Source organism: Dermacentor silvarum, chromosome 3 (assembly GCF_013339745.2).
Source record: "Dermacentor silvarum isolate Dsil-2018 chromosome 3, BIME_Dsil_1.4, whole genome shotgun sequence".
NCBI lineage: Eukaryota > Metazoa > Arthropoda > Arachnida > Ixodida > Ixodidae > Dermacentor > Dermacentor silvarum.
In genome coordinates this window covers 58,551,196-58,578,430 of record NC_051156.1, presented here as the reverse complement: position 1 = coordinate 58,578,430, position 27,235 = coordinate 58,551,196, and the positions used below count along the sequence as shown (strand labels likewise).

The window sequence follows — 27,235 nt, the reverse complement described above, 5'->3', positions numbered from 1 at the left end:
TTCCCACTGTTATAATTTCGAATATCTCTTACTTTTTCTTGTTGAACAGTTTTGCCAGTTCAGCGAATTCTATCTTATCTCTAGAGTTTGACATTTTCATGCTTTGTCGTTTCCTTATTAGGTAATTTGTTACTTGGGAGAATGCTGGTTGCCTTGGTGCCTTACCTCCCACTTCAATTGCTGCTTCTGATATCGGCTTAGTTAACGTTTGATGCATTACCTTCTTTCTTCTTTCTGTTCTAAAGCTGCCTATTTGTTTGCGAGCACCCACCTGAATTGGTCGGCTTTTACACTTACTGCGTCTAGGTCAGCCCGTTTCTTCTTGACTAATTTTACGCTCTCTCGCTTCAAATACAGACAAATTCTAGGCCTCACTACTCTATGGTCATTGTACTTTATCTTATCTAGCACTTCTACAACCTGCACTGTGCTGGGATCGACCGAGAGTATGAAATCTATGTCATTTCTTGTTTCTCCATTAGATCTTTTCCTGGTCCACTTCCTGTTGCTGGTCTTCTTGAAGAAGGTATTGATTATTCGAAGTCTATTTCTTTCCGTGAATTCTACCAACATCTCTCCTCTAGTCTTCCTAGAATCGATGCCGTATTTGTCAATCGCTTGTTCACCAGCCTGCTTTCTCCCACTTTTCCAATGGTGTCGCCCATGACTACAGTATACGGAGTTTGCACTTTCCTCATCGCTAATTCAATGTCTTCATAAAACTGCTCTATCTCTTCATCATCGTTACTGGAGGATGGGGCGTAGGCTTGTACTACTTTTATTCTATACCTCTTATTCAGCTTTATTACGGTGACTGCTACAGTCCGATTTATGCTGTATAATTCATCAATGCTGTCCGCTATGTCCTTCTGGATTAGAAATCCTACCCCGTGTTATGTCTTATCTGGAAGACCTCTGTAGCAGAGGACGCGGCCGTTAGTCAGCACAGTATAAGCCTCACCAGGCCTTCTAACCTCACTAAGGCCAATAATATGACAATGACTTTATTTCCAATAAACATTGTTGGGGGTCCTCCAGGCAAAAAGCTGCGACATACAGCTTGAATGTGCCTGAAGGCCCTCACATTGCAGCAGTAAGTCCCCTATCGGCATACGTACAACATATCAAACACTCATTTGTTAGGATAAACAATTAAAGTGTAGCAGACAAAAATGGAACATGTAAAGCAACATTAATCTTTTCAGAAAGTTATATAGCCTTTATAAAATAATGAATTACACTAAGTGAACAACAAAGCTAAGACGCGTTTTGTATTATACATCCCAAATGATGTCTATCAAATTTCAAAAATAAGCACAACAATCAAGATGTCTAGGATGCGCCACATTATGATACATTGGATTATGAAACACAGTGCAAACGCATAATACATACAGTAAAGAATGTCCCATGCAATGCCTCATATTTCCTAAAACAGCCCTGCTAAGCTAGCCTCACTCGAGAGCGTTCGTTTGTTGATCATTGCCAGGTTCAGTTTCCACTTACACATTCTGACAGAACTTGTTAGTGAACCCACCCGCACTCACCATAATAGCAAGTCTATCTTGAATTAAAGCTTTGATTTGGGCGTGTTGGTTCAAAGCTGAATGACAATTTCCTCCGCCGAGATCATTCGCTAAAGGTCGTTGACGGTACGTCAGATCGCAAGATAGCATGCTTACCAATGGAAGTGCGCTCTGATTTTAAACTTCAGAAAAAGAAACGATAATTATTTCTCCAGCGCTAGCGATATCGACAGGCTAGATGCACTGGGTAGTTAACTTTCAGAACTCTATGTGGCACCGACGATGCCTCCGTTGAGCAGTTATGGTGTTTTTTATGGACTTGGTCTTGCGATGTATAGATAATATCGTTATTTAAAATAGTCAGAGCCCTGCCACTACTGTGAAGATGGAAGCCAGTGAAGCTGTGACGATGGTGGGTCTGCTATAATGAATTTATATATTATCATTATGGACTATATTGAGCGAATACAGAGACATACACTCAAAGATCCCGGTGTTCATCATTTATTTTGTAACCATGGTAACCATCGCCTTGTGGTCAGTATGGTATACGGCGAGTGGCTTAACATAACCACGAAAGCCATACCGAGTCCAAGAGGCAACTGATGACGTCACTAGGGAAATGGCTATGTCAAGAGAGATTGCGGCACATTTGTTGGTGGACTATTACGTTTTGTCACTGACGTTTCGACACGCATCATCATAGACTAGCGTTTGGGCAACAGCGTTCATCGCTACGGTGCATTGTTCTTGTCTCTTTGGTTCTCACATGTGACAAGAGTAGTTCAAGGGCGTGTTATAGGTCCCCGAGCCCACAGGGGTATGTGCCATTGAGCTTCGACCCTTTCTGCACTATCACTAGGATCGGCCCACATGACAGTGAGTGAGTGAGTGAGTGAATGAAAGAATTTTATTGGAGGTCTGGCGAGGACGCGAACTCGTCGCGCACCCGGCAAGTCCCATGTCGGGACCGGCAGGTCTAGCCCACCGGCCCGGTCGCGGATACGCCGGACAGCCGAGATTTGCTTGTCTAGAGCGGGGCTACGGAGACGCGAGTCCCACTTCTCCTTCCTGAACTTAGGTTATCTCGAACCGCACTCCCAGAGCATGTGTGTTAAAATAGAGGTCTGCCCGCAAGACGGGCAGCGTCGTCGCGATATACGTCAGGGTAACCTTCGTGTAGAATCGCCAGACGCGGATATGGGCCGGTATGTAAGAGTCTAAGAGAAACGGCTTGCGCCCTATTCAACTTGGGGTGAGGGGGTTGACAGACCCTTCTAGACATTTACTAGAATTTCATAACGTCGTCGTGAGCAGCGGGAGCGTCCCTGCGGCCGTAAGGGGGAGGGGATTCGGCGCTAGTTACAGAGGAAGTGCGGTCGGCGAGGTTGCGCAGAGCCTCGTGAGCAGACTCACTGAGGTTCAGGGAGCACCTTCAACCGACCCTACGTGACAGGGACACCAGTGAATCGAATGATGCGTGAGAGCATCCGGACTCGAGACGCTAACAAGACGATCAGCTTGCTCGGCGATGCGACCCTTTTTAAAAGCCCTAACTGCTGTTTTAGAATCGCTATATTTCTCGGACCCACGACCAGGGCGAGAGTGGTGGCGTATTGCTCGGCGACTTCGGGGTATGAAGTGCGAGTCGAAGTGCTATTGGAAATCTTGGCGATGGAGTTAAGCACGACGACGGCAAAGGTCTTCCCATCGCTGTACCCTGCGGCGTCGACGAAGCTTGGTCTCAGGCCTTGTTGCTTGATCTGTCTGAGGATCGCTACTGCCTTCACGTTGCGTCTACGCTCGTTGTGGACGGGATGGACGTTTCCGGGCACGGGGACCACTTCGAACTTGTCTCGAATGCACCTAGCGATCGGGGTACTGGCCCTCAAAGATAGCGCAAGGTGGTAACCCAGCTCTTCGAGGATGCTTTTACAAGCCGCTGTGATGGTCAGGCGAGCGAGTTTCGCGCATTCTTGGGCTTCGGCAATCTCCTCGGCGGTGTTGTCTACCCGAAGCTTGAGGAGATCCTCGGTATTGGTCCTGATGGGTAGCCCGAGAGCCCTTTTGACTACTTTGCGAATGAGAGCGTTGAGCTTGTGCTGCTCCGCTCTGTGCTAGTTGTGCATAGAGATAGTGTACGTGTAGGGGCATCGCACGATGGCGTTGATCGGCCTCAGGAGATTGGCTTTTTTTGGTGTCTGCGATTCTGCGAGCAAGGCGGAAAGCGTTGTCCGTCATTGCGATGATCTTGCGGAGAACCGTTCCGTTCCCACCGTTGAATTCGACAAATATGCCCAGGACCCGAATGACGTCGACCCTGGGTATCACCCCTGCCCCCCCACCCCCCCATAACAAGTTGGAGTAGGATACAAGTAGGAGAATGGCTGCTAATCTTAGGGTTTGCCCCCCCCCCCATCTCTTTTCTCTACAGCAGAAGCTCCAACTTCGCGGGAGGTGGGGGGGGGGGGGCATCGACGTCCGGTCGGGTGGAGATCGCCTCCTGCATGGCTTCTTCGACTCTGCCCTCGCAGCCGCCGGAGTACCAGAGGGTGATGTCGGCGGCATAGATGGTGTGGTTCACGTCCTCGACACGTGCCAACGTCTTGGAAAGGCCAATCATTCAGACGTAAAACAGTGTGGGGGAGATGACGGCGCCCTGAGGAGAGAACCCGTCCTCCGAGGAGCACATCCTCAGAGCGGAAGTCAAAAATGCGGAGCTTGGCTTTCCTGTCCGTTAGCAAAGATCTGACGGAGCTGTGGAATCTGGAATTGAGACCCAAGTCTGGGATAGTCGTGACGATGAAGGTGTGGATCACGTTGTCGAAATCCTTCTCGTGGTCCAGACCGAAAAAAACCTTGACGTCTCTGGAATGGCCGTCCACGACCTGATGCTTGATTAGTTTCATGACATCCTGCGTCTAGAGTCCGGCGCAGAAGCCGATGATGTTGTACGTGTAAACCTCGTTGTCATCGAGGCACCCGTTGAGCCTGTTGAGGACGACGTGCTCCATGACCTTGCCGATGCAGGACGTTATAGAAATCGGCCTGAGATTCTCGATGTTCGGGGCCTTGCCGGGCTTGGGAATGAGCACCGTGCAGGCCGTCTTGCATTCTGCAGAAACAACGCTGCTCTTCCATGACTCGTTGATCTTGTCGGTTAGAAAGATAATCACTGGGTCGTCGAGGTTTCTCAACATTCTGTTGTTGACTCCGTCCGGACCCAGCGCAGAGTTGCGGTTGAGCGCGAAAATCTCATGGGCAACGAAGAAGTCATCGTCCAGCTTGAGGCAACGGCCTCGGTAGTCCGGAAGTTGGGTTGCCGAAACCCCATCGCGCCGGACGGGTAGGTGCTTCTGTATGAGTTTGGAGACGAGTTCATCGACTGTGTGAGACCTGGTGGCTTCGTGAAGGGCCCGTGCCAACGTATGTTTCTTTGACTTGGAGCCGCTTTCTGCACAATCACCAGGATCGGCCCACTTTATTCTTGCATGCGTCGTTTTGTCCACGGTAGCGATGCGCCAGAACCTAGCCATATACACCTTAACTGTAAAAAAATAAGAACGGATCATAGTACAAAACTCGAATTCTTGGACGACAAAGCATATTGCGTGAATTGTGCGTAACCTTAAACAACCAGGTAAGAATCACAAGCAGTATACTTCGCTCAACTATGCAGATAAGATTGCCGAGGTGTGCGTCATGTTGAAAAACGGCATCATAGACGCTAAAGAAAATTTTCAGAGCCTACGCAAGAAAATATTTCTGGTTTCACACCCGGACTAATTTGGTCACCACAAGAGAAGTTTGTGTCTCGTCTATGCATAAAGAATTAAGTCATAGATTATGTATTTGAAGTTTTGCAGGCGCTAGAAGATTATTTCAGCGCTGTAGTTATAGAAGATGAAGCGCCTGGTGTTGTGATTTTCTAGAATTACCACCTCTTGACGACATACGCATTTACGGAGATGGTGTACTAGCACTTTGATTAAATCTGGACGTAAAGAAATCATCAGTAAGTTCTTAAATACAAAACGCTTTTCTAATCAGGTACGCTTTATGGTGTTGAAAACATCCGAGTTTACTATTTATTAAGTCAATGGCGCGCGTGGAGCTTCCCAATGACTGGAAATATGCAACAATCCCCCTATACCTAAAGCTAATAACCGTTCAACTCTTTTGTCTTACAGCCCTGTACCAATTTTATCTAGCTACATAATAGCACCATAACATATCGCATTCAAGCATATCTCTCTGGTCCTCGAAATAAACCGCATCATTACCAACCTTCAACGCGGACTCTGTCACGAAAATTCCACAGTAATGCAACTCCTAATCTCAACTCATGGTCTTGCGGCCGCGTTAGACAGAAGTAATGAATTTAATATTTTTCTAGACTTCGAAGAAGTATTTTACCGGTTATCAAATTCTAAACTCTTGCTTAACTAAAGCGAATCCTAAATAAACTTGTCCTTGTTTGCTTGAACTGAAGCGTACCTTTCGTGCAGATAAGTGTAAACATCCACGGCACTACCTCTTGTTTCACCCCATTCATGTCCGGAATACCTCGGAGATGAATTCTGGGCACTCTTTTATTTTTTTTGCTCTTCATAAATGTCATTGCTCATAACATCCTTGTTAAAATACCGCTTTTCACAGACACTTATGTACGATATTATGAAATTTCTTGCTAACGGGGATCAGGCCATATTGAACGATGCATTGACCTACATAGAGCAATGGTGCTCCACGTCGCAGATGTCTCGAATATCCTAAAGTGCGTAGCGATGACAGCTACTAAGAAAAAAAACACGAATGTTCCCATACAGACTAGCCAGCCAACCTTTCAGTGTTTTACATAAATATAAGTATTTAGGAGTAACTATGACTTCAGAGCTACGGTGGATTGAGCACGTAAGGTATGTTGAAAAAAAAACGGGGACCAAGGGCGCTATAACTTAAAATGATTCCAAACTGTTTTGATTCAGACTTCAGCAATGAGCCTCCACGATTGGTCAAAACATTTTTCGGGCCACTGCCGACTTCGCCTGTCTGTCACGCGAATTCATGAAAACCGTGTTAGCTCCCCATCTGATATAACGTGTACACACTGATTATGCATCATTAAGCTGCACAAAAGAAAAATAATCATTCCTGATTAGTCGCCTTTTAACAATTTGCCCTCTGCTATTGCCGTAATGTTTTCGGGCTGCGCCCACTTCGCCTGTCTGTCGCGCAACCTCACAAAACCGCGAAAACTCACCGCGTCAAACTGACGCGTGCGCGAAAAAATGCATTAATGTGCCGAACGAAACTGAAAATTTTTCTGAATAGCCAGAGACTGCCCCGTTCCGAAACGAGTAGAAGATGGCTGTAGAAGGAGGCAGATCGCTCACGCCCTCGGTACGCGCACCTGCCGGTGAGCATGTATTTATTTGCGCATGATAAACCTTTTTGCATGGCAGTAAAATGTTATCGAGCCCTTTCGGCACGCATACGACATCGCTTTGCCAACTCTTCCTTGCTGAGGATCCGTTTTAGCGGCATTCTTATCCGGCCGTTGCACGCCGCCGCGATTTTCGACCAGCCACCGCAAGCTAAGTAAGGCGAAGCGGTCCAATCGGGGAAGCCGCACCACCCTCTTCATTTTCACTGTGCTGCCCCGGCCTCATCGAACCCTCTCCACTAGAGCGTGCTCCTCGCCTCTTGTCAGCCAATTATATAAGAAAAACCGCTCAGTGTAGACAATGTTACTCGTTTTGAAAGCGAACAAAGGTGACCTCCTATAAACGAGGAGAGTGTTTGATTGGGTTGTTCAGACAACGCTGCGTGTCACCGCCCGATGCTTGCGTCGGTGGTTACGCAAATTTGACGTCAGGAGTTTGGAATCAAAACAGTTTGGAATCATTTTACGTTATAGCGCCCCAGATTCACAAAGTGTTTGTTTCGTAAGTTCGCTTTGCCATTGGCCGGCCGCATTCGCTAATGATATGTCTGGCATTCAGATTGGCTCAAATTCATTCTTACGAAAAAGCTAAGCACAAGATGTTTTTTGTGAATTCGGGCCCAGGGTTTCAGACAATTAGGCTGCCTATGACGATCATTTGTTCATTCGACCTATGAGATAAACCTTTTGGCGTACAAAGCTTTTTTTGGACTAGTATTAGAATACGCAGCATCTGTATTAAATGTGTTCCGTGACGGTCCATTCGTAGCCTCTACGGTCGATTTCTGGGATGCCGCGTATTTTTTGCCCATGAGCGTATACGGCGCATGTTTAATATTACACCGCTAGAATTTAGGCGAAAATATCGCGATTACTTATTGTTGTATAAACTAAGTCATAACCACTTACTGTCGGCTGGAACGTTCGACGTGCCTCGCCCTAACTTGCGTAATCCCAACATTTTCTACGTTAACTCCTCTTGCAACTCTAAAGCTATAACACGTCTTGTGACAAAAAAATACCTTGCGTTACGATATTGATTTCCTCAGTTCATGCATTTGCTCATTATCTGATTTCTGTCAATGTAATTAAATTGTTGGAGTATTTTAGCACTGTACTTTCAGGTTTCCTGTTTTTTTCTGTTCATTGCGTAACACACGTGCACCAATACTAAGGCCTAGAGCTGTTCTTGGACACTTCCAGAAATAAATGAAATAAAAAATGAGAACAAACGAAATGAAATGATAACGCATCTGCATCCGTCAACCCGCTGCCTGCACGGTAGTAAACCTAAAAATCGGACTGCTGTAGTTCGTTTATCCAGCGCGCCAGCTTTCCTCTTGGCCCCGACTGACCGAGGAGATAGGTCAGAGCCTGATGGTCTGTATACAGTTTGAATTTTCTCCCGTCTATGTATGATATAAAGTATCCCACGGCCATGAAGACGGCAAGGGACTCTTTCTATGTAGTAGTGTTGTTCAGCTGAGTAGCGCTAAACGTGTAGGAATAGTGCCCAACCACTCGGAGCTGTCGGTTTAGGGGAAAACTGCAGTCCCTCTGATACAGCACTGCCCCTGTACCGTAGTGTGATGCATCAGTGTTCATCTCGAACGGCAGGCTGAAGTCAGGTAAACTTAGTACAGAGTCAGACGAGATGCGGCGCACTAGTTCATGATAGACCTATTCGCACTAATCAGACCAAATAAAAGGTACATCCTTATTTTTCAGGCACTTTGTCATCTTTGCAAAATCCTCAATGACAGCCCTGAAGTGGCCTGGTAGTCGAAGAAAAACTCGCAGCGAATGAAGGTCATGCGGCTTCATAGGTGTGGAAATTCGATGTACGGACTCTCGTTCGGTACTTTTGGTAGCACCGTTGAACACTCTACCGAGAAAAATTACCTACGGCTGCAAGAAATCACTCTTTTCATTTATCTTCAGATCGGCATTGCTCAGTGCTTGTAGGACCTTCGCCATGTGTTCGCTGTGCTCCAGCTCAGACCTCGAATACACGATGATGTCATGAATGTAAACATTGCAAAAAATTCCAATATATTGCATTAGAACACAGTTCATAATCTTCTGAAACCATGCAGGTGAGTTTTTTCCAGCCAAAAGGTAGTCTGTTATGTTCGTATATGCTGAATAGTGTCCCAAAAGCGAACATTTTTTTTGTCTCGTCTGAAAGTGGCACTTGCCAGAAGCCTTTGCACAGATCCAATCGAGAAAACATCTTACTGCCCCCGCTTTCGTATATGATTTCGTCGATAAGTGTCGTTGGAAACGGAAATAAGTCAGTCTGTGTGTTGACCTGCCTGTAATCAGTGCAGATACGAAATGTGTCATCTCCTTTAGGAGCAATGGTGACCGGAGAAGCAATGGGAGGGGTTGATGGGCGGATGACACCGGCGTCGAGCATCTTCTGTAGTTCTTCCTTCAACCAATGTTTCTTCTCTCGTGACATATGGTAGGCCTTGCGTTTCACTACTGTCTTCTCGCGAAGTTCGAACGGTACTTCAAACTTTGATGTGGCCTTTGGATAACCCCCGACGCTCTGGATACAGCTTGATAACGTCCGCTGTTGTAGTAAGCTTCCGTTGAAGTTCAGAAAATGAAACCGAAGACATTTGGCGGTCATTTCGAGCAGTGACTTCGCCATCCCAGTAGAGGTTAATTCCTAGCTGTAGCAAGATTGGGCAAGACAATAGCAACTGATATTTTACTCCGCCGAGTACGAGAGGCTTGGTTAAGGTGCTTTTTCCTTTTCACGTGATAAACACTTGCGCCCACACATTATACGTCTGTTTCCTGCCGTAGTGAATATACGCCGTCGCAGGACAATCTTCCACGATGCTTACGTCCAGAATTTCGCTCTTGTTTACAACCCTTATCGAAGCTTCACTATCTACTAAAGCCTTGACGTCCGTCTCATTTGCTTGCACAGAAATGTGCACAAGTTTGGCGCGATCGGTAAGGAAGATGGTCTCTTGAAATGAGAAAGGGTGACCTCCCGATGTCAACTTGGTCACAGTTTTACCATGCAATCTGTGATCTTCATTAGATGACTTACTGTAGCCGTTAAAAGCACTCTCTTGAAGCTGAAGAGTGCATAAATCTTTCATATTTTCAAGAAAGTCATCCACAGTACGCGACGTTCGTAGTTAGACATTGTGCTGCATGTTCTTAGGAAGTCGTAATATAATCAGAGGTATGAGCGACGAGTCCGATAACGTGGAGCGAGCAACATGTAGCAGCCTTCTCTTTTCCAAAAAGTGTTCTACCAGAGGGCCAGAATTATATTTGAAGGCCATAGCACTGTCACAGCTCTGGAACTTACTCCGAGAGAAAGACGTCAAAAACTGTCTCTCCACTCATCCCACGGCCGGTGCCCTCTTTGCCGTGATTCTCAAGTCATGTCACGTTTTCGCTATTCCTCGTAGGTACTAGCGCATGTTCATAACCTTGTCAAGGTCTTGTCGCCAACTATTTTAGTCGCACGCGTACTTATATAAACTCAGCCAGGCTTGAGCGTTTGCTGATGATGAACCATCGTAAACATCCGGTTTTACCGTTTCCAACGACGGCCTCCGAGAATGATGGAGGACGCTTTTCGTCACGAGCTCTAGTATTTGTTGCCGGCGTTCACTGTTTCTCTGCTCGAATTCTATTATATGATGAAAAATTTCCGGTCTTGTTCACTCTTGCTGGTGGTACACAGTTACGTACTATCACCTATCCCAAAATGTCGTGTTTGTGAGCGTTCTGAAGAAAAGATCAGTGCTCACCCGAACAGCGAACCATCTTCTGTGGAAAAAGCTTGCCACGCTCACACGCCTGTCGCCCTCCGTGCAGATTTCGGTGACGTCCAACCACATGGTCCTCGGTAAAACACAACATAGGTTCCGATACTGTCCTTGACTGCGCCAAATCTTTAATAAAACTGAGATAATCAGTATGACAAGGTTGTTGTTGTTGTTGCCTCAAAACAGGGCTCGTACCCACGAGGGCGATTGGCCACACTGGATAAAATAAAACAAAAGGGGTAGCCATCCTTGCTTATTGTAACTTCTTTCTCTTTTTCTCTCCCCACCTTTCCTCCTCTTCTTCTACCTTACAACTAATATCCCTTGCCAAATAAATCGCTGTCACGTTTTCTTGCAGTTTTATCGCACATACAATGCAACGCCTTCGGATTCAGCGCACGCGTTTAGTAACCTGCCGCGCCGTCGTGTATAGTTCTCATGTGCCCTAGTGCACCACTCATACGATTAAACTTTAAAAAAGAAGAAAAAAATCGCATTACGAAGTGATGATTGGTGTCGTCGTATTTCAGTTTTGTACTGTAATTGTTTCACAATCTGTTGATATTAAGTGGTAGTCGAGGTGTTCTTTAGATGCGGTGCTGATAAAAGAAAAAAAAACACTTAGCCTCATAAGTCTTTTAAAACTATGTCACCAATTGTAACCCGGCCAAGTCTCGAACGCTGACAATCATTGACAGCAATTAAATTATAACAAAAATGCGGGGAGGGGTCTTTGACTGACTTAGGATAACGAAAACATTGTTCAGGCAGTTGACGTTCTCCTAGTACACGCCGATTAACGGGCGCCAAAAACGTCGTAGTCTCACGGTGCGGCATATAGTTTCGAGATAGCGACACGCCGATTAACGGGCGTCAAAAACGTCATGGTCTCATGGTACGGCATATATTTCACACAGCGACGCGCCGATTAACGGGCGCCGTATTATAGTTTGGAAGGTCACGCGCAAGTTGCGCCAGTTGATGAGTAACGCTTCTGCGGGAGTTCGTGACAAGTCGTGTTCTGTTTGACAGTAGTGCATTTCTTTCGAGGCACGTTTGGTAAGCCGCATTCATTATTATTCATTTCTCTGAGGATACTTTCAAACAACTTTGAGTTTTAGGAACGTTCTGTTAGGCAGAGGTCAGTGTTGGTCTCTCCTGATCGTGGTAGAGGCAGATAAATTTTCGAGTTAATTTGATGTTTGCTTTCAGGAAAGCGTGACAGCTGAACGCTCGAGAAAAGATGGCGTCAGTGGTTTTCTTTCGCAGAGATATGTAGAAATTTCGCGTGGGTTTCCGTGAAACTAAGACTGTTTTCGGATTTCGAGAGTTCTGAAAATAACACTGTATCAGGTAAGATACTCGTTATTCTGCCGTCTACTTCAGCTGATTTTAGGAATCGCCGGGTGGTTGTTCCCGCACACACGTAGAGAGTACCGCACCTTAGAAACGGACTGCGCGGATCGCTTTTAGTAATGGCATACTCTACAGATTTCTTTTCTCTTCGACTTACTATGTAAGGGTATGTCTAAGGCTGTGCGTGTCTCGCACGTGTATATAGAATAGGGCAGTATTTCAGTTTCATTCAGTGCGTGGAGGTACTTATAAATAAGCACGAATCTTCTTGCAGTCTTGAACGCGTAATTTGCGCATTAATTTGTGCGCTTTGTCCTTATGGACTAGAAATCCTACCCCGAAGTCTCTCTTATCTGGTAGGCCTCTGTAGCAGAGGACGTGACCGTTAGTCAGCACTGTATAAGCCTCACCAGTTCTTGTCACCTCACTAAGGCCAATAATATCCCTGGCAACACTTGATAATTCTTCAAATAGCCCTGCTAAGCTAGCCTCACGTGCGTGTGTTCAACGTTGCCAGGTTCAGTTTTCATTGGCGGCCTGCCCATGGCATGGCACATGGGCATGGGCATATGTGGCACATGCACATGGCATTAGTGCCACATATAATATTTAATGACCATTTATCTAGGGTCATCCTGCAGTTAAGTTGGAGGATTATGTTGTTGTATACCTAGACGTGTAATGTTCTGTGCGTTTTTTTTTGTGTAGTAAGCTGAAGGTCGTAAGTGCGAATCATCCTCCAGTCCACTACACTTTCAGTCATGGAGTGGCGCCTGACACCGGCAAAAAATATCGCCGAGAGATGGTGGGGCTATACTAGTCAAGGTGCAACGAAATTAGGAAGGCCCACTGAGCTTCAACAAAGTCACTCTCTCACCAGAACAGATTTTGGCCTCCCTGGTGCAGTATTCCGCCGCTACCTCCTCAAGACTCCAACAATTTACACGTGGCCCTCAGTCTCCAGCGACTGCGGAGCCCCTGACCAAGGCGGTGGTCAGACCTGCTACGCGGCAGACGGTGCTAAGAATCTCTGGGTCAGGGCAGGCCGCCAATGAAAACTGAACCTGGCAACGTTGAACACACGCACGTGAGGCTAGCTTAGCAGGGCTATTTGAAGAATTATCAAGTGTTGCCAGGGATATTATTGGCCTTAGTGAGGTGAGAAGAACTGGTGAGGCTTATACAGTGCTGACTAACGGCCACGTCCTCTGCTACAGAGGCCTACCAGATAAGAGAGAATTCGGGGTAGGATTTCTAGTCCATATAGACAAAGCGTGCAACATTGATGAATTCTACAGCATTAATTAGAGGGTAGCAGTCGTCGCAATAAAACTGAATAGTAGGTACAAAATAAAGGTAGTAGAAGCATACGCCCCAACCTCTAGTCACGATGATGAAGGAATCGACCAGTTTAGTGAAGATGTTGAATTAGCAATGATAAAGGTGCAAACTGAGCATAGTGTAGTCATGGGCGACTTCAATGCAAAAGTGGGGAAAAAGCAGGTTGGTGAGTAAGCAATTGGCAACTACGGCATCGATTCTAGGAATGCAAGAGGAGAGAGGTTAGTAGAATTTGCGGAAAGGAATAGGCTCCGAATAATGAATACCTTCTTCGGGAAGCGCAGCAACAGTAAATGGACCTGGAAAAGCCCAAACGGAGAAACAAGGAATGAAATAGATTTCATGCTCTCTTCCGATCCCAGCATAGTGCAGGATGTAGAAGTGTTAGGAAGGGTAAAGTGCAGTGACCGTGCAGTGGTAAAGTTAGTGACGTCTAGGATTTCTCTCAATTTGAAAAGAGAAAGAAAGTTAGTCATGAAGAAAGAGGCCAACCCAGACGCAGTAAGGGTAACATCAGACCAATTCAGGCTGGTGCTCGCAAACAAGTATGCAGCTTTAGAACAGGAAGATGAAGACAACATAGAGGTAATGAATGAAACCGTAACTAGCCTGATCTTAGAAGCAGCAATTGAAGTGGAATGTAAGGCACCAAGGCAACCAGTAGGTAAGCCTTCCTAGTAAAAAAGGACCTAATAAAGAAACGGGAAAACATGAAAGTGTTAAACTGGAGAGATCAGATAGAATTCGCAGAACTGTCGAAACTGATCAACATGAAGAAAGAAAGGGATATCCGAAATTATAAAGTGGAAAAGATTGAGGAAGCAGTTAAATATGGACGGAGCATGAAATCAGTGAGAAGAAAACTAGGCATAGGACAAGGAAAAATGTATCGAGTGAAAGATGGTCAGGGTAATATCATCAGCAATTTCGGTAACATAGTAAAAGCAGCGGAAGAATTCTATACTGACCTGTACAGTTCCCTGAGCAGCCAAGCCACCTTTATTCGAAGTAGTGATGAACAGGATACAGAGGCCCCTTATATAACTAGCAATGAAATTATAAGGGCCTTGAAAGCCATGACCAGAGGAAAAGAAGCTGGAGAAGATGGAATAACAGTCGATTTAATCAAGGATGGAGGAGATATCACACTTGAAAAGCTTGAGGCCCTTTATACGCAATGCCTCACTACTTCAAGTGTACCAGAAAGCTGGAAGAACGCTAACATTATACTCATCCATAAGAAGGGAGACGGTAAAGAATTGAAGAATTAGCTTGCTTTCAGTATTGTATGAAATATTCACCAAGGTAATTTCTAATAGAATCAGGGCAACACTTGACTTATGCCAACCGAGAGAACAAACTGGCTTCAGGTAGGGATATTCTAAGATCGATCATATCCATGTAATCAATCAGGTCATCGAGAAATCTGCAGAGCACAATCAACCTCTCTATATGGCTTTCATAGATTATGAAAATGCATTTGATTCAGTAGAGATACCAGCAGTCATAGAGGCATTGCGTAATGAAGGAGTACAGGAGGCATACGTGAATATTTTAGCAAACATCTACAAGGATTCCACAGCCACCTTGGTACTCCACAAGCAAAGTTGAAAGTTACCTATCAAGAAAGGGGTCAGGCACGGAGAGACAATCTTTCCAATGCAATTCACTGCATGCTTAGAAGTACTCAAGCTCTTAGACTGGGAAGGCTTAGGAGTGAGGATCAATGGCGAATATCTCAGCAACCTTCGGTTTGTAGATGACATTGTTCTATTCAGCAACAATGGGGACGAATTACAACAAATGGGTGAGGACCTTAACCGACGAAGTGTAAAAGTGGGGTTGAAGATTAATATGCAGAAGAAAAATATAATGTTCAATAGCCTGGCAAGGAAACAAGAATTCAGGATCGCCAGTCAGCCTCTATAGTCTGTAAAAAAGTACGTTTATCTAGGTCAGTTATTCACAGGGGACCCTGATCATGAGAAAGAAACTTATAGAAGAAAAAAATTGGGCTGGAGTGCATACGACAGGCATTACCAAATCCTGACAGGGATATTACCACTGTCGTTGAAAAGAAAAGTGTACAATCATTGCATTCTACCGGTGCTAACATATGGGGTAGAAACTTCGAGTTTAGCAAGGAAGCTCGAGAACAAGTTAAGGACCACACAAAGAGCGATGGAACGAAAAATGTTAGCGCCTAACGTTAAGAGACATGAAGAGATCGGCGTTGATGAGAGAATATGAGGGCATGGCCGATTTTCTAATTTACATTAAGAGGCCAAAAAGGAGCTGGGTAGTATAACTAACACTTAGGATGGATAACCAGTGGACTATTAGAGTTACAGAATAGGTACCAAGAAAAGGGAAGTGCAATCGAGGATGGTAGAAAACTAGGTGGGGTAATGAAATTAGGAAATTTGCAGGCGCATGTTGGAATCAGCTAGCGCAAGACAGGGGTATTTGGATATCGTTGGAAGAGGCTTTCATCCTGCTGTGGACATAAATTATTCTGTTTAAGATGTTGCGGACTGTCGCGCTCCTATTGTGCTGTAAACCATGCCTCCAAAGTGGATCATTTGAAGCTCTATGAAACAGTAGTATTCTGGCGCCTGAGAGTTGCGAGCACCTGAGAGACAAAATTGCATTACCTGCCGTAGGCAGCTTTAAAATTATGGTACGGTGCAAAAACAAACAGTAACCATACACTCCGGGTCTGGACCTCAGTGTCCTAAGAAGTCTAGAAAGCCATTTAGCACCTCATGCGATAAGAATACTCCTGTGAGACACGATGTAATTCTTTTAATTTATTTCAAATACCAAAAACAAACTAACTACCTGGAATATTGTCTGGCGTGTGATATTGATGCGAGCGTTTCTAATCGAGCTTAGCTGCAAATGAAATGGACCTGTAAACACCTCGCTTTCAGTGCACTCAATCTTCGTGAACTCTAATAAAGCCTTAGCAAAACATAGAATGGCATAGCGCTAAGCTCGGGCATCAAAACTTCACTGACTCCAAACGCGCACGTCGCCAATAGCCGCATTTTTACCGCCGTGTCCTGTAGAATAAGCTTGTCGGCAATAAAGCAGTTCTTCTAGCTTTCGTAACATTTGCATGCAACGTGCTGCAAAGCGCCGGCTGCACCCAGTGCTCCGTGTACGGCCAAAAGTAGTACCGCCGTTAAAAACGTGCTCTGTCGTTTCCTCACGATTCGGAGGAAGAGACACCCGGGCAGCTGCGACGCAAGATACTGCTTTGCCATATCTCCTAAGGCAACTGCGAACGCTGTTTTTCTTTCCGTGTCTGGCGTATGCGGAGAAGCGCACGATCGTAAAGCACTTAGTGAAATGCGATCGAACTACGGACGTAGGCACCTTCCTCACTTGTATTGATTTTAACTTTTGTTCTCGGGCAACGGTGACACGCGATGCGGTCGTTGAAATCGTGACCCTTCGTATGTGGAGAGAGAGTGAGCAGCGTAATTTTGGAGTATATAAAAGCGGCAGTAAGCTGGTGGCACAGTCATCCGCTCTCAACCAGCAGCAGCCACAAACATGAACTCCCTGGTAAGAAGGCGCAAATGTTTGGGGATATGCCATGAGGCCATGTGGTAGGAAAAGAGACGGATATCTTACTTATCAAACGTTATTAGGATGGACGTAACGTTTAAATAAGAAGGAGGAATCCTAGTGGACGTCTTCATATACGTATAGTCTAGTCAAAAAGTGACAGGAACTAGCAGCTATAAAACGAAGAAACAGTTGAAACATTCTTAGAACAGCTCCATGGTTTAGGGGCGAAATGTAGCACTCAAGCTTATTGTAACATTTTGTGAGTGGTGTGAAAAATTACTTAAGGTTCTAAAAAAAGTTTTAGGTAGTTTTTGTCAAAAGCAATTACTTTATCAAAAAAGCATCGCTCATAAAATTCGGTTGCTCAAATGAGCAAAGTCTTTGCTACACAAATTGTCATGATGTACCAACCTAATGCATTTACTGCTTTTACCGATTTCTTGAAGTGCGGCTCTTGTGGCCAGATAATCTTGACAATAAGCTTTCCCTGCTTGCTGGCTTTAATGGAATTCTTGCTCCATAATGCGCCCATAAAAACAACATATAATGCTGTCGTTAACCCCTATGCAGTGCACTGTCGTCGCCCTTTGCGTCATCGTTGCTTCTGCAACTGCGGGTGGACTTGGAGGCTATGGTCTTGGAGGTCTTGGCTACGGAGGATATGGGCTCGGCTACGGCGGTGGCTACGGCGGAGGCCTAGGTTACGGGGGAGGCCTGGGATATGGTGGAGGCCTAGGTTATGGTGGCGGCTACGGCGTCGGAGGCGTGGGCGTCGGCAGCAGCGTGGCCCTTTTGAGCGGAGGACCTGCGTTCGCCAAGGTTGTGGCCGGGCCTGCTTTCGTCGTGAGGTCTGTCCACCATGTGAACAAGGTTAGCGGAGGAGGCGCCCTTCTCGCTCACTCTGGTCTCGGCGGAGGATACGGAAGAGGCGTCGGCTACGGTGGAGGATACGGTGGATACGGATATGGTGGCTACGGCTACAAGGGCTAAATATGATTCATAACTGTTCGTTGCTGTGTCATTCACTTCATTTCATCCACTCTAAGCGTGCGACATTCCCACGATAATTTCCGGGACATTTTCACCACAAACATCAAGCAGCCATGGCATCGGACAGACGCAGTGCGTCCTCCGCTAGAAAAAAAATAAAGAGAGTGATCCTTTGCAAGTGAATGCTTGTGCGATTATTGACTCAACGTTGCGTTGGTTTCCAGCGCTATGTGCACAAATGTCGCCACTGTCCTAGTACGTGCATATGAAACGTTGTTTTCTGCGCGTAGCTCAGCAGCAAGTATGGCTTGACTGTTGCGATAGAACTCATTCAGATTATTACGGACGAATTGTCAAAAGGTGAAAGGCCATTTAATAGTACTTCTGAACTTTATTTTTCTGGGTGTTAGCATACTTTGGTCATGAAAAATACTATAGCATATTTACTGATGCAAGTAGGATCTCGCTTTCTTCCAAGTGCCCCAGATCTCGTGCACACAGAGACATCAGATTGGTGGCCATTAATGTAGCAAAGGTTTGAGCCCGTGTAGAATATTAAGTTCGGGCGATAACTTGAACACTGTCAAAGTATTTGTACAGACTGTCTTATAAGTTTTAGATTTTGTTGTTGAATTTGTGGTAAGTGCAGTATAACACCAGACTTTCCAAGCTGGATGGCTCAACAAGCAACTGCTCTACAGCGCTTAGTAGTCTACTTTTAGTTTCATCACATCACATATCCTTGAAAAAACAGTCGCGAGTGAACGGCATATTTATCCTATATAGAAGAGTTCAAAACAAGAGCAAGGTTGGCAGGAAGACGGAGGATTCAAATAATTAACTGTGCTGGAACAGAGGACAGTGTCTTATAACAGTGTTATAGGACACTGGTAAGTTGTTTTACCTCGTTCATCATCATCAGCTTATATTTATGTCTACTGTTGGACGATGGCCTCTCCCTGCGATCTCTAATTACCCCCGTATTGCGCTGCCTGATTCCAACTTGCGCTTGCAAATTTTCTAACTTCATCACCCCACCTATTTTTCTGCAGTTCTGGACTGCACTTACTTTCTCTTGGTATCCGTTCTGTAACTCTAATGGTCCATCTTTTATCCATGCTACGCATTACATGGCCTGCCCAGCTCCACTTTTCTCTCTAATGTCAACTAGAATATCGGTTATCCCTGTTTGCACTCTCATTCACACCGCTCTTCCTGTTTCTTAACGTTAGGCCTAACATTTTTCGTTCCATCGCTCTTTGTGCGGTCCTTATCTTGTTCTCGAACTTCTTCGTTAACCTCCAAGTTCCTGCTCCGTATGTTAGCGCCGGTAGAATGCAATGATTGCACACTTTTATTTTCTACGACAGTGGTAAGCACCCAGTCAGGATTTGGTAATGCCTGCCGTATGCACTTCAATGCAATTTTATTCTTCTGTAAATTTCCTTCTCATGATCAGGGTCCCCTGTGAGTAACTGACCTTGATAAACGTACTCCTTTACAGAGACTCTAGAGACTGACTGGCGATCCTGAATTCTTGTTTCCTTGCCAGGCTATTGAACATTATCTTTGTCTTCTGCAAATTAATGTTCAACCCCACTCTTACACTTTCTCGCTTAAGGTCCTCAACCATTTGAAGTAATTTGTCCGCATTGTTGCTGAATAGGACAATGTCATATGCAAATATTGATCCTCACTCCTAAGCCTTCCCAGTCTAAAAGCTTGAATACCTCTAAGCGTGTAGCGAATAGCATTGGAGAGATTGTGTCTCCTTGTCTTGCCTGTCTGCTTGGTAGGTAACTTTCTACTTTTCTTGTGGAGAACCAAGGTAGGTGTGTAATCCTTGTAGATATTTGCCAAGATAATCACGTATACATCCTGTACTCCTTGTTTACGCAATACATCTATGACTACTGGTATCTCTACTATAGTGGTGGAGTGGAGTAGAGGTAGAATACCGGCTTCAAATCTGGAGGTCGTAAGTTCGAATCCTCCTCCAGTCCACTGCATTTTCAGGCATGGAGTGGCGCCTGACACCGGCAAAAGATATCGCCAACATCTACTGGGGCAGGTGCAGCAAAATTAGGAAGGCCCACTAAGCTTTAACAAATTCACTCCCGCACCAGAACAGGAATTGGTCTCCCTTAGTGCAGTATTCGGCCACTCCCTCCCTCATGAGTCCTATAATTACCTCGTTCACAGCAAGTAAAAACAGAGAGCACAGATGTCAAAGGAGTCCGGTCGGAGTTATTTGTTGCGCTCCCTCATTTTTCTATATACTATAAACGGGCTAGCCCAGCAGCAAACCTTGTTGAGCTAGTCAGACATCTTCTTGAGGTATTATTTGTTGGAGCTCTGCAGCATTAAAAAGTTATAAATGAAATCTCATTGTGTTCTCATTTGCATGACACTACTCGTATCAATTACTGCATTAGTAAAGTCACCATATGCCGTTGTGCCCCTGCTAGACTACTTCTCAAAAGGTTTGCTATTTTGTACGTGTATCGGATAAAAGTAAAGCAATGGAGACCAAGATGCGCAGTTATACAGGAGGTTTCTGCGTCAACAATACATTTCACCGGAAAACAAGAACTGGTAACCTCGACGCGCAAAAATATAAACTGAAAAAAATCCCGTGCAAGTTTATCAAGAATAATCAATTCGCTGGAAGCCACCGAGTATAAGGAATGGAATTTAAACTGAAAAATGTAGGTGGAATTTCTGGCAAATAAAAACTTAAAACGTAGAACCCCAGCTGTAACCACAACATCTTCCTTCTTGGATTTTTCTCTCTAGCACGTGAAACCAATTATTCCACTAAAAAGCAAGCAAGTAAATACAGGAAGGCTGTCTTCACTTAATTCAGAGCCGAAATAAATAGTATAGTGTGCTGTTTTTGATATACCAACAACAAAGTTAACAATTTTTAGCGGGTCATTCCCGAGAAGGACTGTATAGTATTATCGAAGTCATGCTGTCTATTGCAGCGGTAATTACGTTTTCAGAAGCCATCGCGGAGTAATGGCGCTCACTCTGTTGGCATTGACAATGGAAGTTGTCTAAATGCAGCAACCACAATTTTGTAAATGAGAGCAAGGACAACTAAGGAAGTACGTGCAAGAAAACAATGTAACGAGTTCATGATAAATCTAAGCAATAATTTTACGATCGCCTAAATAGGGTGGCGAGTTTTGTGGATGAGCTTTCCCCGAAGAAAGAAATACATTGCTTAGATGAAGGTTGTGGTGATTGAGGTGCTCCCCGGCGCCTTTGCTCCAGCCACCTGTTCTGTCATCCCTTCGCTTCTGCATTTTCACTAGCTGGGTTGTCGGTGGTGGCCTTTGCCACGAACTGGTTTGCGGCGCTCGTGTTGCCGGCGGCGGCAGCGGCAGAGCGAGTGCGATAGAGATCTCTCTGAGATATCACACGGCAGCCACACGTTTTCATCTCGTCCGCCGGCCCATTTTCTCGGGTCTAGGACTTGAGCTCGTCTACGGTGCCTTTGAACCTACGGCGAGCGCGTCCCAGGGGCGCGATAACGATCTGTGGTCGTTTCGTGTTCTGTTCAGTTGCTGCAACGTCACAAAGTGCAATTAGGCAAAAGTTGAGACATTGACCGGAGGGGGGGGGGGGGGGGTAGAGCAGCCAATCGGCAAGCGGCGAACTCCCCAGACGACAAACGTCCAGGAAGTTCGTCGTTTTTGGTGACCTCGAAATGACAACACGCTCCTGTCAATCATTTTGATTACGAGTACGTCTGTTAGAAGCAGAACGCGACCAGAGATGTCAAGTTCGAGCAATCATCCGCTCGCTACGAGACCGGCTTCGCATGGCACATCTCGTGCACTAGATTGGATCGAAATGGCGGCTGCGGCTACGGAATGGTTTGCCGCTTGCCGATTGGCTACTCTCGGCCTCCCGTTCTCAGAAAAGTTTGCATACTGCCACTTTGTGACGTCGCGGCAACTGAACAGAACGCATTTAGAACAAAGATCTCCGATCGCACCCCTGGTGTTGATCCATTTCCGAACGCTAAGCTGAAGAGAAGTGCCTAGTGCTAGTACGTGGTCGTACTGCGCCGAGCCGCACTTATCGGAGGCCCAAGCCGACGGAGATTGCCCGAGCTTTCGCTAGTGGGCCCATTTGTTATAGCGACAGCAAGCAGCATAGCCCCGGGGAGTTTTCCTAGCGGCGTGTCGCGGGGAGTTATTCTTCCGCCGCGACGTGATAGCGGCGCCCCTTTCTGTATTTTCCTCCTTGCAACAGAAGCCTTTTGAAACCCGCCTCGGCCGGAACACTCCAATTGCTAGTAGATACAGCGCTCGACCGCTGGCGCCACGCTGCGCCGCTCGCGCGTACCGCGTTTCTAGGTGGTTTCTTTCGCCGAGGGCGCTCGAACGCAATCATATTGTTCACATGAATGCAAGCCTTGGAAGCGTAGCCTGTAATAAACTTAACAAAATCACAGGCTACAGACCAATTACGCTGACAAACGTAGATTATAAAATTTTAATGAAGATATTTGCTCGGAGACTACAAGGGGTTATTGATGATTTAGTAGGACCGCATCAGACCTGCGGGATAAGAGGGAGGTCGATATTTGCTAATATCCATGTGGCTCGTAGCATACTGGAAACGTGTGATGCTGATTTTAGGAAAGTCGCTATGTTACAAATTGATTTAGAAAAGGCATTTGACAGAGTATGTCACGATCTCCTATTTTCAATTCTTGATTATGTAGGTGTTGGATCATTGATAACAGAGGGAGTTAAAATGGCATATAACAATTGCACAACTAACCTCATTATCAACCATGAGCTAACTGAAAGGATTGAAGTGCGTTCATCTGTGCGTCAGGGGTACCCCTGTCACCTCTTTTGTTCGCGTTATACCTAGAGGCTCTATGTAAAAAAATTATTGATAGTCCGGATGTGCGTGGTTTCAGCCCAGAAGGATGTGAAGTGCGTTTATTAGCTTACGCTGATGATGTCGTTGTTTTCTACACTGATAAGGAGAGTGTTCGAACTTCTATGAAAATTATGCGTGAGTTTTGTGACATGACAGGTAGAAATATAAACCTGAATAAATGTGTCGGTTTGTGGCATGGCCAGTGGCAGACAACGCCACGTGTTTTTGAAGGTATGCAGTGGACGCTCACACCTGGGATTTACCTTGGTGTACTGTTAGGCACTCATCGAGACACCAAAGATTTGTGGAATGGAAAGGTGCAAGAATTGAAAGCTCAAACTGACAAGTGGGCCGGGCGTGACCTCTCAATATTTGCACGTGCAGCAATTTGCAGAATCTTCTTAGTGAGCAAGCTGTGGTATCTCATGCAAGTCCTGAGCTGTTCCCGATTCAATTTTAAGAAATTTCATAGAGAATTCGCTGTGTTTTTGTGGCAGTCAGAATATGAAAGAACAAGCAGAAACAACTTATTTCGCAAGTTAGGTCAGGGAGGCTTGTCATTACCAAACTTATTCTTAAAGCAACTGGTTTCTAGATTCTTGTTCTTCCGAGACACGACAAATCCTTTCTTGCGAACAGTTATTCAAGTCCGATTGAGCAATGCTTTACCTAACTTTGTTGTCTCGATGAGGGACGGTGGGTGTTACGCAACGAGTAAATTTCTACGTGAAGTGGTCGTGGCGTTTAGATTTTTAAACCACAACTTTCTACTGAATATTTGGCTACTGTAACACGTAAGCCGATAAGCGCTGATTTAATAGACATTATGTTCCCAGAACCATTGTATCGATTATTGTACCGTGAAGGCCAAGGAAAAGATGGGCTAAAACGTGTGAAACGAATGATGGTTCCAGGGGGAGTGAAAACGTTCTTTTTTAAACTACATACTAATACCTTGCCTGTAAAAACATGGCTAGAAGAAAAAGGGCATTATTTACCATGGGGTACTAACTGTTTAATTTGCAAGAAACCAGAATCTACAGAACATGTGTTTCTAGATTGTTGGAGTGCGGTCTTCTTCTGGGACATTATGCAAAGAACTATTAAAAAAGAATTACCGTTAACACCCCATGGTATTCGATACTTAACTACAGGGCACGACAGTATACCTTATGACACGTTCTTTCTCCTCGGCCTTCACAGCAGCTGGAGAAACCGCATGGCTGTAAGGAATTGTGACATTAATCCGAGAACAGTAAACTCTTACTTTACTGAAAATGTGAGTAAACTTCGTGAAGTGTTTAAGAAATTAGATTATGAAGATGAACTATTGTTCTTGATGGATGCTCTTGTCAAAATGAAAGTTTTGTAATCTCAACCGCAAGTGAAACATCAGCGGTGGGAAAGTGAATATTGTCAGCTGATGCAGTAGTTTGTAATATTGTTTTTGCCGAATGTCCGGAAATAAAGAAAAAAAAAGGTGGCTGTATGGCTGAGTGGTTACGGCCCTCGCTTCAGGATCATGCGTACGCGCGTTCGAGTCCCGCCCTGGCTAAAATTTTTTTCTTAATATCACGCTTTCCTCTCTGCTAGCGCGGTCGGTTGAACCCCGGTTCCACGGCGGCAGCCGTGGTGCCGGGCGCCGACGCGAAGCGGCGGTCGTTAGGGTGTTGCGGAGCGCAGCGTAGCAACACCCCAAATAAAAGAAATACTGCTCCAGTCAGGTAGACTGCTCCCGCCCTGATAGTGAGATTATATTTGGATTATCAAAACAGTGATGCGTTTATAATACCACCGATCCCAACAGCAGGCAAGTCACCACCAGCCCAGCGTTTTCTCCGTCAACGCCTCCTCCGTTCCAACGGCGGCGGCTAGAAACATGGTACGCGTGGCGGCGCAGCGTGGCACCAGCGGTCGAGCGCTGCATCTACTAGCAATTGGAAATACGCGCCCCGGCCCGGGACCGGGCGTATGTGCAGTGTTCAGTGTTGCCGGAGACAAACTGTTTCCGCTAACTTAGGGCAATACTGTGTTCTCGTGCGTGCGTAGCGTTCGCTGCGACCTGAGTGACGCGCAGCAGCACGCTCGACTACGGGGGGCAATGGCTGACGTGGTGCGGTGGCCTCGAACCCGCGGTGGTCGGTTCTCCAGAACCACACGATGTTCGTCCTCGATGAGCTCAAGCTGTTTCTGCTTCGTGATGATATTCTCTACCATCGCGATGCTAACTACGACGGTACCGAACTTCTGCGTGTACTCTCTGCTACCACTCTTCTCCACCAGGTTCACGATCACACAACTGCATACATTGGAGTGCTCCACATTTCCACAAAATTGTGGCGAGGATAGGGAAGGCGAAAATAAGAGCAAATATTTTCACAATGTAGAAGGAGAAGGTACAGCCAAGAGAACACTATAACAACTATACGCCTTTCCAACCATCGTCTTTGTCATGTCGGGGAGCGCCTTCTCCGATGCTACACGGGAATGGCCTGTAACAATATTGTTGCCTACACAAAGTTGGTGCTGCCAAAATGCTGCTGTAATGCAATTCGTGCTTTGGCGTCCTCTAGTATGGTCAGATAGTATATTCATGTGAGAAGGACAAGTAAGGACGGTGACCAAAACGTCCTGTTAATAAATATTGGACGTTTCGGCTTGTATGCTGAAGCCTTGTTCACTTCTTCACGCCAGACAATCAGCCAGCGTTTGGCACTCCTGGTTTGAGAGCAAAGAGAACGCTAGCATGTCGCCCAGCTCACAATAATTAACTATAGCAAATGCAACACTGATGACACAAGCCAAATCGAACTTATTACAAAAGTAAGCAGCTCTACCAGCCTACGTTAGGAGTCAAATAGAATGGTCATCTCCCATTTTTCAGCAAAGCACAAAACTTATACCTGTGTTCTGGAAATGTACTTATGTTTCTCCGACATCGTTTTTTTATATATACCTTTAGTACTATTTAATGGCTGGTTCCAGTCAGAATAGGGTCCGGGCTTTTGTGCACGCTGGTGACGCTAAAGGATCTTTATATGCATTTTTTTTTTTGCCTTAGGAGGGTTTCTTGAAGAACCCCTGGGACCTAGCACAATTTGACTTCTTGAGCTACATTGTTCTTATAGGTGAACATTTTTTGTACGAGAATTCATAATGAGCATTTCATTCCGAAGGAATTAAGGTTCGGGGCAGTAATTTACGGCTCGACTGCATGGTTCTCATGTCAATGAGTAGTCATCTGCTTCCTCTGCCCATGCCACTTGACTTTATCATGTCTCCCCAAATCTTTGCCAGGTTTCATGAGTGAACGCATACAGCGGCTCCGCCCTGCAGATTTCTAGCTACACATGCAGCATCATAGTGTACCCACAGTAACCCAAGTTAAAGAACAAAAACCTGCAAACGCCTCTTTGATACTTTGTTCTGTTATGTCAAGGGTAAATGCGATGTTGTCACTCACGATCTTATCGTCAGCGTATGAGGCGCCCCGCCTTGGCCGATATTTCGTGATGTCATCGTGTACAGTCAATCCTGTACCAGCCGTGGTGGCTCGGTGGCTGAGGCGTTGCGCTGCTGAGCACGAGGTCGCGGGATCGAATCCCTGCCGTGGCGGCTGCATTTCGATGGAGGTGAAATGCAAAAACGCCCGTGTGCTTGCGTTATAGTTCACGTTAAAGAACCCTAGGTGGTCAAAATTCATCCGGAGCCCTCCACTACGGCGTGCTTCAAAATCAGAGCTGGTTTTGGCTCGTGAAACCCCAGAAAGAAGTGAAACCTGTACAGTGTACCTTGTACAGTTTCTTGTAAAGTGTAGCCTGTGTACGCATTCAGGACAGCAGAAAGTCGAAAGGCCGTTTCGTTCTCCCAGGCGGCATGCTAAATTTTATGCAGATGATTATCGGGCTGATTAGTCGTGAGTCTAACCAAGAAACACAACTCTGTGTTAATTGCCCGCATAAGCATATCTACATCAGGGTGCCCGCGGAGAACTTGCACAATTAAGTGCGCGGCTTTAGATAACTGACACCCACTCCGTCCTGCCTGAGGTGTGGAGATGGCTTCGAAGTAAAGTATCGAAAATCAAATTGGCACTTTATGTGCCATTTAAAGTCCAGCTGCAACACAATTTCACTTCGGATAAATTGGTTATAGAGGAGTAGCCTATTTGGAATCATAGCAATATTGACCCAAATGCGGAGCTGGTAATTGTCTGATTTTGTTTTATTGTGTTAGCAATTATATGGACACTCCAACCGCATTTCTGCAGTCGGCGTCGCCGTCGC

General features: G+C 45.6%; 1 protein-coding gene across 1 annotated transcript; it reads left to right on the top strand.

Moving 5' to 3' along the window:
- Positions 1–9,062: 9,062 nt before the first annotated feature.
- Positions 9,063–18,041, top strand: LOC119444396 (acanthoscurrin-2). The gene is made up of 2 exons (XM_037708801.1): positions 9,063–9,068; positions 17,622–18,041. Exons 1-2 carry the CDS (start codon positions 9,063–9,065, stop codon positions 18,039–18,041), a joined length of 426 nt encoding a protein of 141 aa, XP_037564729.1.
- The last annotated feature ends 9,194 nt before the right edge of the window (positions 18,042–27,235 follow it).